Raw genomic sequence first — 17,562 nt, 5'->3', positions numbered from 1 at the left:
ACCAAGAGGGGGAGACATTACTACACTCAACCAAATTGTGCCGCCAAACTCTCTTTGAGTGTAGAAGAAGAGATCCTGGTCCAATCAGAGCCCGAATTCGAATCCACCCGGAAATGATCCACGTACATTTCAAAACAACGCGAACAAGGTAAAGTTAGAGAATTTCGGTAAACCGACACCATTTTATTTGATAAACATGCCAGCCATTAAGGACCAATGTATCGTCGGAACGTAGTGCTTTTCAAAGATCCTAAAACCTTTGCAGGGACATTTAATTTGACATTTTCTACTCTTTTGAATGTCCAACTGGGCAATATTCCAGTCTTTTTAAATAACTTGTTCTTCTCTAACAAGGAGAAGAAGGATAATATTATAAACAGGTTTGGCCAATACATTTCAAGTGTTTGTTACCTGGTTGCAGGATGTCCTGTTACACGAGTGTGACCCGTGTTGATGCATCATCTGTGGACCAGGCACCTCGAGAACAACTCCACCTGATCCCCTGTGAGATTGAACACAATGGACCTGCACAGATTTCACAGTACTTCAATGCTGCCATAAAGGACAATCAAGGTATAGTAAATATAAGAGATGCCCTGTGATGAAGTATATTTATTTTTCATGTCACCTGACCTTGCACACATTTCGTTTAATAGAGAAGACCGTTTCATTCCGAGGTCGAGGTCTCAAGGGCCAGGAGCTCACCTGCCCACCAGGCTCCACTGGGCTGGTGCTGAAGGAGATCAACATGCCCGGCACAGATCAGGAGGTAGACATGACCAATCTCACTGTTTTATCCATGTGAAGATAATGTAGAATAACCGTGCTTCTCTTTTTCCTGTTAATGCATATTTAGGACCGGACCCTGAAGGTGTCTTGTATGTTTGACAAGCTGACCTACTGGAATCTCGAGAACCCTCCGAACTCGGACGACGCAGTGGTGATGGCGATGGACTGGCCTGAGCTTGCTCAAGCGGTGAGGATATTAATTATAATTACGGTGAACTTTGAAGAAGCACTATTAATACAATACAAAATAGTAAACCTACCTGATATAGATGTGCCTCCACTGTGGGAGTTTCACATCTGCATTACAATTCTGCGGATTGAATTTCATCTCTAGCCTCCCTGTGCTTGTGTGGTTTCTTATTATATGGAATTAAAGTGCTTTGTTACAGCTGCACCAATTGTGAAATGCGTATATAAAGTTGTATTTGTTATATATATCAAGATTGATTCATATACAGTATATGTCCTACTTTTGACTGGTGACTTGTTAAGAGTGTACCCCACCTGTCACACAAAGTCAGCTGGGACGGGCCCACAACCCAAATGGTAACACGGCGTAGAAAATGGATGGACTGATTCCACTGAATTTGATGTGGTTAGAATTTTATTTAGGTTGTCGATAATGATCGACGTTCATTTCTTCCAGATTCATGGAGCAGTGGAAGACTAAAGAAAATCCTGCAATCAGGAGAAGGTTTGGCAATGCATATTTGGAATAAAATAGGTTTGCTGGCTACAGGCCATAGTCCACAAAACTGAGGTAATGCTTGTTACAGAGCAAAAAGTAAATGTATAGTTTGTGTTTTATGAATTTTGTATTGGAATAATAAAAAAACAAATCACTTCACTGAAACATGCCTATACTATTTCATCTGCACATTTCTAATACAATCTGGCTAGCTTGGTGCCAATTTTCCATGACTCACCAGTGACCATCGACAGAACTGCAGTTTAATTTTTGACCCTATGGAAAATAAATTCGGTCATTCTAAGGGCTCACACAGATAGTCACGTAATATGGTATTCAGTTCCAGAATTTCAGAGGGCCAACAAGGTGGATACAAACTTAGGGCCAGTGGCAGTCACATTAAGAAATTATTTAAATTACTTTTTTGTCTCATTGATTTCATGTTGATATTTTGACTTTTTGCATATTTGCTGGTGTTCCATACACACTTGCCAACTTACTAAGCACTCAAATCAAACAAATGGAGCACAAAACGTCAAATCGGCAATACAAATCCACGATGATCATCATTTAGTGTGAACTCACGTCTTCCTTTTATTTTGTCAATCACATTCATGAAACCTAGGATTGAGAAAATTAAGAACATTGTTCATTCCAATCCAGTAAAAGGTCAACAGAACAATGAATCACATGATCTAAAAGTACAAGTGGGACAGAACTATCACAATTCAGCATTTTGATGTTTTACGTGTGTGAAAACTAAAAAAAGTAATTATTTAATGAGATGTGGTGGGTGGGGGGGGACACTGGAATTCTTGCAGCCCCTTTCTTGCCATTGGAAAGTTTACCACTGCTCTTAAATACAAAATGGATTTAGGGGTTGATTTAACTTGATTGCAAATTTATAGTAGGGCTGAAAATCTCAAGTAGTTGAATCAAAATTCACACAGCACAAGCTGCAACTTCTGGGGAAAAAAAACAAAAGAACGCAACAACTACATTTCATTCTTCATTTCAGTCTGTAGACTTTATATATACAGGGGGTGCAAAAGCAGGTACTGTAAATAGTTACAAAAAGATACTAGCAAAGGATTTCAATTTGTTTTTAAAAAAGACACTACCGTCGACCCACTTTTGCACACCTGTATACGTATGTGCACATGTGAGAACAAAAAGAAAAAAATGACAACAGTAGATTATTTTTCAAGATAGTTCCTCATTATATTGGAGTCGGTTTGATCGACGAGCCACTGCTGGTATAGCGGTTGGCTGGCAGTGTGGGTTCAGTTCATAATCAGTGTGAAAGAGCGTGAAAGGTTATCTGTCTACATGTGCCCTGTGCTTGATTACCAATACGCCGCCGCTCACTCGATGTTAGCTGGGATAGGCTGGAGCAATAGCAAAATGAACGAGTGAGTGTTTGTTAGCTAAGCGGAGGTGGGGGCGGTTGTGGCATTAGCATGCACTCCACATCAGTCCTGCTGCGTTTGGGTGGCATCGTTTGGTCGTGAGCCTTGCGTATGTGTCGATAGAGATCCCCGGACTGGGTGTAACTGCGGTAGCAGTAGCGGCACTCGTAGGGGCGCTCCCTTGTGTGCACAATGGCGTGGCGCCTTAGTGTGTATGTGCACGAGAAGGTTTTGCCACAGACACAGCATGTCGGGACATCTTCCGTGATGCCCCCCATGGTGTCCTTAAAGTCTGCTAAATAGGTAGCGTAGTCCGAATGTTGCCGTGTCGTGGACAGTAGAGGCAGTAACGAACCCTCATCCTGGATGTCATCTTCAAATTCGTTGACCATCACTGCCGCGCCCTCTTTGTCCTCTTCCTGCTCTTCATCAGAAATGACAATGGCCTCCACTTTGACTTTTGCTTTGTCACCATTATTGTGCTCAGTCCTTAACCCTATGGGGGGATGCACTCTTCCAGCTGTCTCCCGCTCAGCGGCAGCTATGTTTTGAGAAGTGGGTGGCATGGAGAGGTGAGTGTTCAGGCCTTCATGTTGAAAAGAGATGGCACTCTGGATTTGAATTTGGGGATGCAAAAGTGATTCGTTTTGTGCATGCGCAAGTGAGGCCATGTGTTGTTCTCCACCTGCAGCTTCTCTGCAATCCCACACCAAAGGTTCTGCTTGAGCATCTTTGTCTTCAGCCTGCTGGAGATCTGGGGACTTGTTGGATTCTGACTGGGCAGCAGCAACCATTGTTGGATAGCTACCCTGGATGTCTGAGACCAGGGAAGACGAAGAAGGCTGCTGGTTGCTGCTGTGGTCAAGAAACAAACAGAAAAGATGATTATGAAATCTGAATTCATGAAAAAAAAAAAGTTTTCTGTTTAAATTCCTACTGGCGGCCTTCTGACTTAAACACTCTTTAAAGCAGTACTGCACTAAATTTACAACTTATATCTGTTCCAATTAATTAGATGAATTTCTTCACATCAGTGTATTCTTTTCGTTTTGTAGTGTTACTCTTAGTTGCTTCTGGTATAGTATATGTATTGGTGATAGATTTGTTTTTTTGTTTGTTTTTTTCAGTCCAATCAGTTTCCAATCTCGATGTGATGCCCTGTAAAACTATATTAGGAGTGTGTCTGTTTTTATTAACCAATCAGATTTCAAATTCCCAACAGAGGGCCACGGAGCAAGCCCATGATGTCAGTATTTTTGTGTCTTTTGATGGTTCGGTCAAAGAAGGCCAAGTGAGGCTGCATTCATTTATGGTATTTGATGCATTATATTGATAATATTAAGTGCATGAATGAGGCAGAGAATTGGGCAGGTGGCTATTTCAGGCAACACTAAGTTCTTACAGTGGCGACTTGTACCTGTATGTTTCAGAAGTGCTGCATGGGCTGCAGAGAGCTGAGCCTTCACCCTGACTGCAAGCCCTCAACCTGTTTGGACCTCCCGACTCCCTCTGAGACTGTACCGCAACGGGTCCCTGTACCAGTTCTCTCCGTGGTAGCAGATGAGGGCCATCCATGCCAGGCTGTGTGGTGTCAGCGACATCGGTACTCGGGGGAGTCTGAACACGTGCCTCTGATGAACCCTCATCCATCCTGTACTCTGACTTGACAGACTCCAACGTGCTCCGTCCTGTCATGAGGGGAACTGGTGAGGGGGTTGTTGTCATGGCAATGAGATTCAAGTGATCTGCTGCCATGGTTACCGCAGGCCCAAGCCCAACATCTCCCCTCTCCCGCCTCCCTGTCTCCGTTACCTTCCCGGCCCCGATGCTCTCCTCAGAGCGAGTGCTATCTGCCTCAGCCATAGGCCCTCGTCTCTGCAGTCTTCTTTTGCACAACCTCACCACCTCATTCATGTGAAGGAAGCTTGCCGCTGCCAATACATCCTCCAGCGGCGGAGACTTCTCCAGTTGTAGGACCCCTTCATAAATGAAGTCAAGGAGCAGGCTAAAGGCGGCTGCTGTGACAATGTCACTGTCAAGTGTGACAGAGCTGCTGGAAGCATTTACACCAGTGTTACAGAGTGAATCCGAGTAAAACATGTGGAAGAAAGGCGAGCAAGAGGCCAGAACAGCTCGATGAGCCAGGAAACGGGATGAGCCCACCAGGACGGTGCAGTCGCATAGGAAGCCGCGGTGCCGCTGGGAGCGCAGAGCTGACAGCAGCTGCTGGGAATGCTGAGGAAACTCCATAATCTGTCAAACAAAGAAGACAAATAAAAGAATGACAATCTATGGTGAAAAATTATTAAATACACTCACCAAACATTTTATGATGAACACACACATGACATATAAAGCTGGAGGCCTCATATGCGCAGTTCAGTTGTTAATTGTTTTTAGCACAATTTCCAAGATTAAATAATCAACTTTACATTACTTTTGTAGTCAATATGTACAAATAAGTTATATATATTTTTTAACATTTACTCATATTTGTGTAGTTTTACTAAATTTCAGTTTTATAAATCAATACTGAATTGAATAGCAACTTGAAGAATGAAAATCAAGTGGAATCGCAACCTAACATGAGGGAGGGAACACGGCCCAGCCCTAATTCCAAATGATTTTGTGCGAGAACCGCGTTGCAACCTGGACTGGTCACCAATCAATGGCAGGGAACATATACAGTAAAATAAGACATGTCTGAGTTCATTCGATTTATAAGAATAGACCAAAATAAATCAGTTCTAAACTTTTTTTCCACCATTGAGGTGGCCATAATAATTCTGTACATTATTTTTCATTGTTCACATTTAAACTCAGGATGAATGGGAGTTGGCACAAAACTTCCACTCCTTTAAGTGTCCCTTAAAACGTCCATGTAATGTTTCACGAGTGTAAACAAAAAGGGAATTTAATTCAATTTATTGTATCAGAATTGAAAGAAAAAGGTTGTTTAATAAAAAATACATTTATCTTTTTTTCCAGTTATAGTGAGGTTGTTGGCCAGAATCTTAATTTCCACATTCCCTTTTTATATACTTTTTTTAGTTTTGGATTCATGGTTTGATTAAAAACAAAAAAAAAAAAGGAATCAGACGTTACCGATCAGTTACGAACATTTGAGTTTTTTTTTTTTTTTTTTTAAAAATACTTAGATACTCATGCAAATAATTTTTTGAAGGACTACTTTTATATTATACATACGTAACATCACTATTCTACCCGCCCGCCTCTGCCAAATCAAACTCATGCAAATTCCAATAGAAAACTGTCGTGGGCAAAACACTAAAAGGTAACAACGCAAGACGAGACACTGCCATAGCAACACGTGTAGCATCAAAAAACGACAATAAACACAACCTCGTATTTTAGCTCGCCGTTAATATTTCTCCGCCACTTAGAGTCTTTTAACATGATAATAAACAGGCGAAGGTGATGATCTTACCCACAGCAAATGTTGTCTTATACGACAAGCCACATATCTCAATGAGCAAACACCTCCACCTCCGGGCCGCTTCACATACACCGGAAGTGCTCACTTGTTTGACAGTGTCACGTGACAAGGGCTCCCGTAGCCATGTAAACACGCTAGCCAAATGGATTCTGACAGAGGAGGAAGAAGAGGAAAGAGAGGGAAACGTGGTGGTGATTGTGAAAAGGTGAATTTGGGTGAGGTGTCAAAACTACTCAAGCTGTACCTGACTAAAATAATAATTAAAAAAAAAAAGTAGAAGTGCTGATTTGAGAAACAAAGGTTCTTAGTTTGGCATGTTTTTGGCTACAAAATCAATGTATCGTGTGAGTTAAAGACAACAGGCAACTTGACAAAGGGGAAGGGGGCACTTAAATATTCTTAAAAAATTATATTAATGAAATGACAGCTTCTCTTTAGGTACGTGTGTGAAAATTCAAATATTAACTGATTTCCACGAGAACAGTATTATCAGACGTATATCTTAAAGATTATTCCAGTGATATAACTGACATAAAAAGAAAATTATGCTTGTATTATCTAAGTGTCATTTTCTTGAGACAACTGTTATGATATTAAGTTTTGATTATTATGTTATGAAAGTTCCTGATTTGAATTATTTAATCTGTTTCGGTTTAACCTAACTGAATGGAATAGTTACATTTTAGAATCTACTGTCATTGAACTGTTTCTAACCCTATGTATTGGCATACCTATCGTTTCTCAAATTGTATTTCATCAGATCCACATTTAGTATGTGTTATGCATGAATTCAATTAACTTGAATAGTTTGGTCTTTGTAGAGCTTTTACTTTTTAAAGATTAATAAACATGACAATAGCTACAGCTGTACAGTATCAAATGGCAGTATAATCGTTTTGCTTTCCCCTGCCAGGACAGAGATGTCAGGTTGTCTAAATCTATGTCCTACGCGCTTCGCCATGGTGCCAATCAGATGGGTCTACATTTAAGTTCGGGTGAGTTGAAAAGAGCTGCTTCTTATTCCATACCAAATGGCAGGTCCTGGACAATATTAAGGAAGAAAAATTGCAATTACTGGTAGATTATTTTTCAAAATCATTCAGCACAAATAAGCAGTGCAGGAAAGTAGAATAATGGATTCATTCAATGTATTGTTCGTTTGTGAACCGATTAGTTGACCTTCTGTTATCACGTGTCCCAAAATGATTTTAACTTTCTATAGATGGCTACCTGTCTGTCAAGGACCTCTTGGCTCACCCACAGTTCCACTCGTACAAACTGGAAGATGTTGAGAGAGTGGTGGCCTCAAATGATAAACAGCGTTTTAAGCTTCGTCCTCATCCAGAAGATAGCCACTTGGAGATTCGAGCCAATCAAGGACACACAATGCAGGTACCCAGTATGTGTTGTTATCAAGCTCAACCCTGCATGGCTGTGACTGCTTTAGCGTTGTGCGTATATTTGATCCTGGAATCTCCAGTGCACTCATTTTGATGAGTGCAGTCAGTGTTAATACTACTTGGAAATGTGTGTTCAGGTATCCAATTTGGAGATGAAGCCAGTTTTGGCCGGTTCTCCCGACTGTCCTGTTGAGGCTGTTCACGGATCCTACATGCGCAATTGGTGGGCCATACAGCGGCAAGGCTTGAGTCGCATGAGGAGGATGCACATTCATCTGGCTCCAGGCTTGCCACAAGAGGATGGCGTAATAAGTGGTATGCTAAAAAGGACACTGTGTGCATTGCATTATAAGACACACTTTTAAATGAAAGTGTTTTTATTTATTTTTTTGCATTTAGGTATGAGGAAAGACTGTGATCTAGCTATATTTATTGACATACCCAAAGCTCTTGCTGGTAAGATTACACACAGTTGATTGACATCAAGCACAGGTCCAAAAAACAAAACCTAACATAACTGAATGTGATTGGGCAGATGGTATTGAGTTCTTCTGGTCAGAGAACCGTGTGTTGTTGACAACCGGGAACGTTGAAGGAAAACTACCCTCGGGGTACTTTAGCCGAGCCATACAACTCAAGCCTACGAGTAAGACATTCATCAAACGGGTCAGCTGAGTAAATTTATTCCTATCCTGAAGGTGAGGTGACGTGTCCTTTCTTTTTAGGGCGCATCCTACCGCTGTGATGTCAGCAGAAGACCGATCGACAAGTCCATCTATTTTTTTTATATCACTTTTCTGCATTGGGGTCACCGGTGAGCTGGAGCATATTCAAGCTCATTTTGACCAAGCCGCGAGAGGCAGGTTACACCCGGGACAGTCGACAAACAAGCATTCACACTCACATTCACACCTATTTAAGAGGAAGTCAACCCCAAAATTTTCTTTGAAATATAATGTTCTGTGAAGCCCACCTTGTCGAAACACAGTGTTCTGATTAATGTTTTGTTTGTGGAATATGAATTAAAGAGACAAAAGATAATAAAAGGTGGATTTTGCTGCTATATATATATTCCACAAATGTAATATGAATCGGAATACTGTTTATTCTAGTGGAGAGACATACTGAGACTAATTGTCAACAATTTGTTTTGTCGACTTTCCTTTTCATCTTCAGTGAATAGTAATTGGCAGACCTAAATTGATCTGAGATGAATGATCAGCTTATCAGTGTGAAAATAGCAATGGCACTAGATGCCTTGACAAAAGGATGTGAACAAAAGTGAAGATGAAACATGCTCAATTTATTTTATTAAAGTGTAAGTGGTATACATTTGCTGTTGGTATCTGTTTGTGTTCTCACACGGAATTCAATAGCTATTGATCGAGGAACACAAAGTAAGTACAAATACATGAGGGTTGTTTGTATAATGCATGTAACTTGGTTGCTTTTGATCTTTTGACATTTGTAACACTAGAAAAAAAAAACCTACCGTACTCATGACATTTTGAATGCCTACAATCCAAAGAGATCAAGATCATTTGGTGTATTTGAGTTCTAGAGCGCCTCGTGTCCACCAGTTAGCTTGTGGAAGAGTTCCTCGTTGAGCTTGTCACTCTTATCACGGCTGCGCGTCGACATGAAGATGTAGCCCCCGATAAACTCGTGAACGATCTTGCAGTCGGCCGTCACGCAGCTGAAGGCAATGTTGATGTTACCCTCAAACTCTATGGCCACCTGGGAGGTGATTGAAATATATTATATATAGATAGATAGATAGGATGATAGATAGATAGATAGATAGATAGATAGATAGATAGATAGATAGATAGATAGATAGATAGATAGATAGATAGATAGATTGTGTGTATGTATATATATATATATATATATATGTATATATATATTTATATATATATATTTATATATATATATATATATATATATATATATATATATATATATATATATATATATATATATATATATATATAAATCACACCTGTCGAATGTCCCAGTTGACGTTCCACTGTTTCATATTGTTGTAACGCCAGGTCTTCACCACGTCGCCCACACCCAAGTCGATGCGGATCAGACGGTTGGGAGCGATGCCCAGTACCTCGTCTTTACGGCTTCCTTTGAACCTATTAGACACAAAAAAACTACAATACTTAGTAGTTGTTGTGTCAAGCTCTTGTTGTTTGGAAAGGTATGGTATGACAGTACTGCCGTAATTTAAACAATAAAAAGTTTGAAAACAAACGTGTGACTGAACCTGACTACTACATAGGAGAGGCCAAAGTCGGGCAGGGCCTGCCAGATCTGCAGGAAGCGCGAGACTGCATCCACCATTGAGAGCTGAGCCACATTCTGGTAGGCATCCAGGATACGAGGGGTCAGCTGCATGGTCACACGCACAGTCAATTGTCAGAAAAATTTCCTTTTGTGTTACTCTAAGTGAACATTTAGTGGGTCTAAGTTCTGTAAATCACCTCAAAGGCCCAAGTGCAAAGTGTAATTGTCCTATTATCTACAACCTCACCAGGATGAAATCTATCTCAGGTCAAGGCTAAATATACTTGTCCTTTGCCAAGAAACCGAGGTGTCTTAATTATAACTTAAGATGAGACAACTAGGCTATCCGATACTGTACATTCAGATAATCTCAGTGATGTTTCCATATATTATCATTCTTTGCAGAGGATAAAGAACACATGCCTATAGGTATTATTCTATTGCCCATCTTTGTTGCACAATTGTTTGTTGACCATCCATGACATTTTTGCAGTGATGAAAACCATTTTAACACAGATTGTCTTTGACATCAAGATTTAACCCGCTTTTCTGTATTCCCACCTGTTTGGTTTTGTACTTTTTATGATAGCGGGGTGACACCAAACTGAGTGTGTTTATGCTTTCGCATGTAGCAGCTGCGTTGCCATGAGAACTTGAGCTCGTGTTTTGCATTGCCAAGAAGGACCGGATGCCGCGTATTTCGCTATGGTAGCTGCTGTCTGCCAAGCTCTTGCCTTTGGAGGCCAGGCGACATGCAGCCATCCACCGTGCATATTGCTCCTCCTATAAGCCGAAGAGAGAGGTGGTCGAGAATAACACCCTCGTTAAAAGGTTGAGAGCGAGATGCGAGGTGTTGATGGTTTGTCCTCACATTTTCACAGCGGAGATAGACTTCATTCATGCCCTCGGGAGCTGGTATCAGCAGCCTGATGAGAAACTTTTGAGCTGCCATGTTGACATCTGGCACCACTTCACAGCCTGTGTGTCAAATTAAGGGTTGACAATACAACTTGGTACACCTTCATTTGTGTTGTGCCATGCTAGCAATGTGGGTCAAGAGACACCAGTATTAATGTTTCAAGCTAATACCGTAATTTTCGGACTATAAATCGCGTTTTTTTCCCATAGTTTGGGTGGGGGGGGCGACATACTGAGGAGCGACTTATATGTGAATTTTTTCACAAATTTTCAAAATTAAAAAAAAGAAAAAAAAAGTTAAACTGCGATAAACGAACCGGGATGTAGCAAGGGATTACTGTAATTTGAATTTCAAGTGACGTCAGTGGCGCGGCGGTTGTTTACATAAAGGACAAAGATTCGATCACGGGATGACGAAGGGCCCCACGTACTACCGGCATCATTGGCGGCTTTGTTTGTAAGTGACATGGAGGACGAAGAGTTTGAAGGATTTAATGATTTGGAGTGACACAGAAGGTTTGAAAAACTATTATGGCTTTTACGCACACCCGGTCCTACTCTACGTAGCTTTCTTTGACCTCCGTGGATTGAAGTCGGAGGCCGGCGCTCGCCCGGGTGGCTGTCCAGGGACGGTGGATGGGGCTTGGACATGGCTTTTACGCACGACCGGTCCTACTCTATGGAGCTCTCTTTGACCTCCATGGATGGAATTCGTGGGCTGGCGCTCGACCGGGTGGCTGTCCGGGGACGGTGGATGGGGCTCGGTCATGGCTTTTACGCACGCCTGGTCCTATTCTATGGAGCTCTCTTCCACCTCCATGGCTGGAAGTCCTCGCTGCCACACGCCTGGAAGTTTGTTTTGTTAAATAAAGAGCCGTTTACCAAACCCACGTCTTTCCCTGTACTTTGTTAACGCTATAATGTAGTTATATACTAGATATGTGGAATAACGACAAGGCTGACGTCGGGACGCACGCGCGGCGTTGACAAAGGATGAGGAATTTGATCGATGGATTTAATGATTTGGAGTGACACAGATGGTTTGATAATATTGTTGTTTATATGATAGTTATTTGATATATACTTTATATATCGTTATATGGGTCTGTGGAATATTCAGAATATTTAGACATCAGCGGCGCGGCGCATACGCAGCATCGATTCCATAAAGGACGATCGATGGATTTAATGAATTGGAGTGACACAGATGGTTTTATAAACGTGTTATTTATGTAATAGTTATTTGAATAACTCTGAATGTTACGTCAGGCCCGTTCTCAGCTCTTCGTTTGTGTTCATGACACGTTAGCATACCTATCGTTTAGCCTGTTGTTGCTCATTCATGTCTGTTCTTGGTGTTGGATTTTGTCGAATAAATTTCCCCCAAAATGCGACTTGTACTCCGGAGCAACTTATATATGTTTTTTTTCACGTTATTGTGCATTTTATGGCTAATAAGACCTATATTCCGGAGCGACTTTTAGTCGCAAAATTACGGTATAACATGCTGTACCTTTAAGGTTAATCTGTTGAATAGGCTCTCCAATGCTTTCCTCTTTGCTCTTGAAATAGGAAATTGAGGTGTCCTGGAACTTGAACCACTGCTGCTTGTATCCTTTCAGAGTCAATTTCTTTGGCCTGAAACACATCAGCATTTCCAATTTGGGCTTAAATGTGGTTTGGAACAGGCTGCGACATTGGCTCAAATGAACGCAGCCTGTGTCATTTGCCTGCGTTGTACAACAGTATTTCCCTTCTACACTTGGTCAGTGCAGTGCATTGTTTTAGCGTGTTTTATAAATTAAAGATGTCAAAGAGAGACAAGCTATTCATATTGGGGAGGAGCCTGGGGTGTCAGTTTCTCTTGCTAGTTCATTGTTGGGCTTGTTCCCTATCCCCACGTCTATAGGATTACTGTTCAATTAGAATTAGCAAGTCATAAGTATCAAAGAGTACCTGAAAATCTTCAGGTAATCGTTAAGTTCTGGTGCGGTCATGTTATCCTGTAGGAAAAGAAAAAAGATAAACTTTCAGTTGCTTGGCGTTCTTCATTGAATTCTTAATTGCTCAGAAGGCTGATGACATTGAATGAAAGACAGCATTATGCATTCATCGTGTCTGACCAGCATGTCAGAGGCAGAGCTGCTCTCGCTCTCCATTTTGGCCTCTAGGGATTGAAGTGCCGACTCAAGGTCATCCATGGCTGCGGTCGAGTTCATTGTCTGCGGCTCTGACTGTGACACCTTGCTGACGTGATACTGCAAGAGTGAATTTTAGATGCACACCAGGCTAGACAGCAAGACAATGTATTATGGGGATTTTTCAAATGAGCAGATTCTTATTCAGCTTTTCACGCTTTTTATTTTCGCACACTGCAACAGTGCTCTCTACCTGTAAAGCTCCAAACAGCATCATCTCCTCCTCAGTGCAGTCAATATCCTCCAACAGTATGGCCCAGCGAGCTTGTTCATACAGTTGCGTCAGACGCACCATATCATACTGAAAATACACAAACATCTCTCCTGAGCATTGAATTCTGAGAGCGACACTACCAATATGTCCAATTATATGTGTTCTCTAACTAACAACAACACAGATGCACAGGCGCACCTTGGGTTCTATATCATAGAAGGCAAAATATTTGAAACGAAGCCACAGTCTGTCATTTTCTTGGATGCCCTGCTGCATCAGACAACGGGACGAATCCAACCACCTGAGGGAAAAAGGTCACATGCATTTATTTGATCCATAGCAGGGATGGGCGACTGTACTCGGATTGGCCCCGGATTAGTTTTTGCAAATAAAAAAAAAATCACTGCTGCTGATCTGCTTTAAGTTGTAATAACAGTGTGCATCACTAGATGGCTCAATCAGTACTGACAAAATATTGTGACCCCATTCACAAATTGCACTTTGGTCATTTTCCGGCATATTCTGTTTATTCATCAACGGGTTCAACATAAAAGCGTGCGTGTGTGGTGAATGTACCTGCCGTTGATGTGGGCCTTGTCCACCACGCTGGCTGGGCGGTACTGCTTGATTATGACTTCAGGGGCAGGAGGAGGCTGAGGGACTGACAACATCTTGTAGATGGCCTCCAACTGAGGTGAGCCGACAAAATGAGCGGGCATGCCGTTGTACAAACTGGGCAGGGATGCTGGGAACAAAGAGTAGTGTGAAAAGTTATTCTGATGTTGAAATCATGTTTACACAATAAAGAATGTTTTCTTGTTATTCTTAGAACAAGCAGAGAATAATAAACTAAAATCTTGCACAAAAAAGGAACCTTGTTTCAAGTATTTTGTCTTTGTTTCTCTTATGTTAAGAATTTGTTTGTCTTCGACAAAACGTGACTCCACAACAAGGCTTCAATTTTTCATCCAAATGGCAATATTGATGATACCGGGCGGAATGATGAGTGTACCTGAGGAGAGAGGCACCACAGTCAGGTCAAAAATCTCCTCTGCTGAATTTTTGTCCTTCTTCTTTTTCTTCTCCTCTACTGGCCGAAGGAGTGAGAGCTCCTCTGGGTGACGGATATCTGCGGAGGTCAAATGTGCCAAAATGTTCAATTGAATTCATTCAATTATTCGACTCCTTTTTGAAAAAGATGTCAGTGTGTGAAGACTGTGAACTGACAGTGCTTGTAGGTACACGCGCAGAGAATAATTCACCATGTTCAACACTAAAAAAGTAACTTTTGTAAATCCTTCTTAAAAAAAAAAAAAAAAAAAGATTCATGGCAGGTCAAATTGGGTAACAGGCATAACTGAAAGTCAGTGTTTATTTTTTTAGTGGCTTGAAGATTAAAATCTCTTTCTTGTTGTAATGAACATTTGCAAAATTTGCTCCAGTATCGTACCTTTTATTTTCTAACTTCCTGTTGATTTTTTTTTTTTTTTTTTTAAAGGCATACAGAAAATGATACTGACTGATTTGAATTGTTAGCGCACATCAGTATAGTTTTGTGAAAGTCAAAGAATGATTACAACAAGGTAAAGATTTGTCTGTATCAGAATTTAGGTCTGTTCCAATATGATTTTTTAAAAATTGATTGTAATGTGGTGAAAGGATTCAGATAGAGAGAAACAAGACAAATACTTGAGGGAAATTTAGGTAAACATGTGCAGATGTAGTGTGTCTGACTCTGGCTCCAAGGTTATGTGTTCAGGTCACATCAGTGTCAATTGGGACTCAATTCTATGCATATATATTGCTGTTTAACATTCAGTCAATTGGCTGTGAGAAATCACAACAGATTTTTTGCTTGTTTGTTTTGCAGCTTGCATGCGAAGTCGAGAGCAACTTCTAACCTGTCTTGTCATGCAAACCATGTCTCCGACTGTGATCCGGCAATCTATTCATTTCGGTCGCTATCATCGCAAGCTTTGTGCCGCAATGGTAGAGCAGATCAGAGAGTTCTATATTCAAGACAATTCAGGGTCCTTGCAAATGAGTAGTCAACTGAGGTCAGAGCTTTGGTATTAACCGGGCGAGTTCTCCACATGAATCCACCTCCCGCCCAAATTAGAAATTTCACAATGTATTTTTTTTTAAATAAGGACAATAGCACTTTATAATGTTGCAGTTAATAAAAAGACACATTAAAAACTTAATGAAATGTAATGTAAAAAGTAAACTGTTAGTTTTGATGAATTCATTGCAACTTCCGTTAAGTGACTTTGTAAGATGCTGTAATGTTAGTTGTAATAGTTGTTTTTCGCAGAGGATAAAGAATATAGGCCTGTGAGTATGGATGTATTGTATGTCTGCATGTGCTGCTTCCCCATTTGTGATCAAATATACAATGGGTTACTCGCACAGTCACACCTTAAGACTCTGCTGTACGAACAAATAGGCAACTTTCCATAATATTGTATGTTCCTTTTGCTATCTTGTACAAATGATACTACATCACACATCTGTTAAAATAAGACTTAAAATGACTGACATCGACATCAATGGGGAATTCAAGTGCTCATTGGGTGTCCACTGATGCAAAACCTAACACGAGTTTATCATTATTCACAGCAGCAGCTTTCACTAAGTTGTGCAAATATGTTGACTTTACATTAGGAAGCAGCATCCAATAAATATGTAAAATAAAGTGACAAACTCACTGAGCAGTGTGCAGATGCCCATCATAGACCGGAAGACCGGATTGGAGAAGCAGACGCAGAGCCTCAGGGTGATGCCGTTGGGCAGGCCCAGCCTTAAGGGCTTATGCTGCGGCATGAAGAGCAAACGGGCATCGGCATGAATGCCATATTTCTCCAGTGTCCAGGATGTCCGCAGCAGCCATTGCTGCTTCTGTTCCCACCATAGCGCATGGTCCGACCAGTCACGCGAAATTTCTACATTACGCACACAAACAGACAGTAAATTTAAAGACTTGTATATTTTTAAATAATATAACGTGTAACTTGCAAAACAAGTTACATCAACCAAAACTATACAAATCTAGAACATGCAAAGAAATATGTGTATGTAGGTGCCCATACAGTCTGTCTGCATCTGAGTCAAAGAGACAGACAGCGACTCACGCGTCTTCTCCACAAGCATGAGGATAACGCCTCCCACGTGGAGCTCAGAGGTCACACTGAGGCTGACAGGTGGAGCGTCAAGCCCCAGATCCTCCACTGTGATGGACAGGTCCCACACCGCCATGCTGCATGACAGATAGGGAATCGAAGGGGGAGGTTATTGGGTTGTATCACACCACATGTAGAAGCATGGCGTAATGCATTTTTCTACTACCAAAACCACAATTCAATTAAACTCACTTGTGAGGCTCAGTCTCACATGATACACACACTTGATGGGTGAGCCTGTCTAACACTTCCTGCTTCTGCCTTAATCGCCAGGGAAACATACTTCCGCTTTTTTTTTTTTTTCGTCACCACAGACAAAATATTTATTCAACACCCATAAGGTCATCTACTGCATGTGAATATATGAAGACAAATTTAAACATGTTTGGACTGAAGGTGTGTTATTGTCCAAACATTCAAGATCCTAAAAGACTGATCCTGCTTATGACGTGATTCACATGTTACCAGCAGATGATACATCTATACCTCTTTTAGGAAGACTAAAATGTATCTGTTGATCTGTTTTGGAATAAAAATGTAATATTTTGATATTTTACCTTCGCTCAATGAATCAAAAAGACACACACTTATGCATTTATATAGATATATAAGGACAGTACCTTCAGTCTCCTTCGCTCAATCGTTTATGAAATGGGGGCCGGGATGACTGCTCCTCTATCAGATCTGTGAAAAAGTCCAAAACTGTCATGAAAGTGTACTGAAGCAGTTTCTCCTCCCTCTGGCTGGGTGGGCTGTATTTCTGTAACTGTGTTTAGTGTTGCATGTTCCTTTTTTTTTTCTTTTCGTTTTGTCAGTTTCCGTCTGGCGGAAATGCACAAGAGGTAGGCCTACAGCTTTTGATTGACAGGCTGGTGATACATAGTAGGCATTGTGGTTTGTAGATGATTTGCGCCATAGATGTGATACTACATTGGCCATAATATATCGTCACACTCTATTTCCAGCAATTCAATTCAAGACTTGGAAACAGACATAATCTGTAATATGAAATGTA

The 17,562-nt window shown here is 41.0% G+C and overlaps 4 protein-coding genes across 8 annotated transcripts; 2 read left to right on the top strand and 2 right to left on the bottom strand.

Moving 5' to 3' along the window:
• The first annotated feature begins 4 nt into the window (after positions 1 to 4).
• On the top strand, positions 5 to 1,642 carry rnaseh2c (ribonuclease H2, subunit C). Its single transcript, XM_049736769.1, has 5 exons — positions 5 to 148; positions 422 to 573; positions 657 to 769; positions 857 to 976; positions 1,436 to 1,642. The coding sequence occupies exons 1-5, from the start codon at positions 114 to 116 to the stop codon at positions 1,457 to 1,459; spliced, it is 444 nt and encodes a 147-aa protein (XP_049592726.1). The 5' UTR covers positions 5 to 113; the 3' UTR covers positions 1,460 to 1,642.
• A 404-nt stretch (positions 1,643 to 2,046) lies between these two features.
• On the bottom strand, positions 2,047 to 6,446 carry zbtb3 (zinc finger and BTB domain containing 3). 3 transcript variants are annotated; one of them, XM_049736350.1, is made up of 3 exons: positions 6,335 to 6,446; positions 4,304 to 5,139; positions 2,047 to 3,741 (listed from the first exon to the last, which is right to left on the bottom strand). In XM_049736350.1, the coding sequence occupies exons 2-3, from the start codon at positions 5,134 to 5,136 to the stop codon at positions 2,901 to 2,903; spliced, it is 1,674 nt and encodes a 557-aa protein (XP_049592307.1). In that variant the 5' UTR covers positions 5,137 to 5,139; positions 6,335 to 6,446; the 3' UTR covers positions 2,047 to 2,900. The 3 variants fall into 3 exon arrangements, with proteins under 3 accessions (XP_049592307.1, XP_049592319.1, XP_049592315.1); XM_049736362.1 differs by having other exon boundaries at positions 2,047 to 3,738; XM_049736358.2 differs by having other exon boundaries at positions 6,339 to 6,410.
• Positions 6,341 to 9,075, top strand: trpt1 (tRNA phosphotransferase 1). Of its 3 annotated transcripts, none has more exons than XM_049736676.2 (7): positions 6,341 to 6,548; positions 7,262 to 7,338; positions 7,566 to 7,735; positions 7,881 to 8,058; positions 8,143 to 8,199; positions 8,279 to 8,389; positions 8,469 to 9,075. In XM_049736676.2, exons 1-7 carry the CDS (start codon positions 6,376 to 6,378, stop codon positions 8,486 to 8,488), a joined length of 786 nt encoding a protein of 261 aa, XP_049592633.1. In that variant the 5' UTR covers positions 6,341 to 6,375; the 3' UTR covers positions 8,489 to 9,075. The 3 variants fall into 3 exon arrangements, with proteins under 3 accessions (XP_049592633.1, XP_049592644.1, XP_049592654.1); XM_049736687.1 differs by having other exon boundaries at positions 6,403 to 6,548; positions 7,257 to 7,338; XM_049736697.2 differs by having other exon boundaries at positions 6,458 to 6,558; positions 7,257 to 7,338.
• On the bottom strand, positions 9,026 to 17,340 carry fermt3b (FERM domain containing kindlin 3b). Its single transcript, XM_049736326.2, has 15 exons — positions 17,168 to 17,340; positions 16,500 to 16,624; positions 16,077 to 16,310; positions 14,381 to 14,497; positions 13,945 to 14,113; positions 13,567 to 13,669; positions 13,348 to 13,455; positions 13,080 to 13,214; positions 12,913 to 12,959; positions 12,470 to 12,594; positions 10,910 to 11,016; positions 10,600 to 10,821; positions 10,019 to 10,143; positions 9,746 to 9,887; positions 9,026 to 9,480 (listed from the first exon to the last, which is right to left on the bottom strand). Exons 2-15 carry the CDS (start codon positions 16,621 to 16,623, stop codon positions 9,301 to 9,303), a joined length of 1,938 nt encoding a protein of 645 aa, XP_049592283.1. The 5' UTR covers position 16,624; positions 17,168 to 17,340; the 3' UTR covers positions 9,026 to 9,300.
• Between the last annotated feature and the right edge of the window lie 222 nt (positions 17,341 to 17,562).

Source organism: Syngnathus scovelli, chromosome 1 (assembly GCF_024217435.2).
Source record: "Syngnathus scovelli strain Florida chromosome 1, RoL_Ssco_1.2, whole genome shotgun sequence".
Taxonomy (NCBI): domain Eukaryota; kingdom Metazoa; phylum Chordata; class Actinopteri; order Syngnathiformes; family Syngnathidae; genus Syngnathus; species Syngnathus scovelli.
This window is presented reverse-complemented; position numbering and strand designations above follow the sequence as displayed.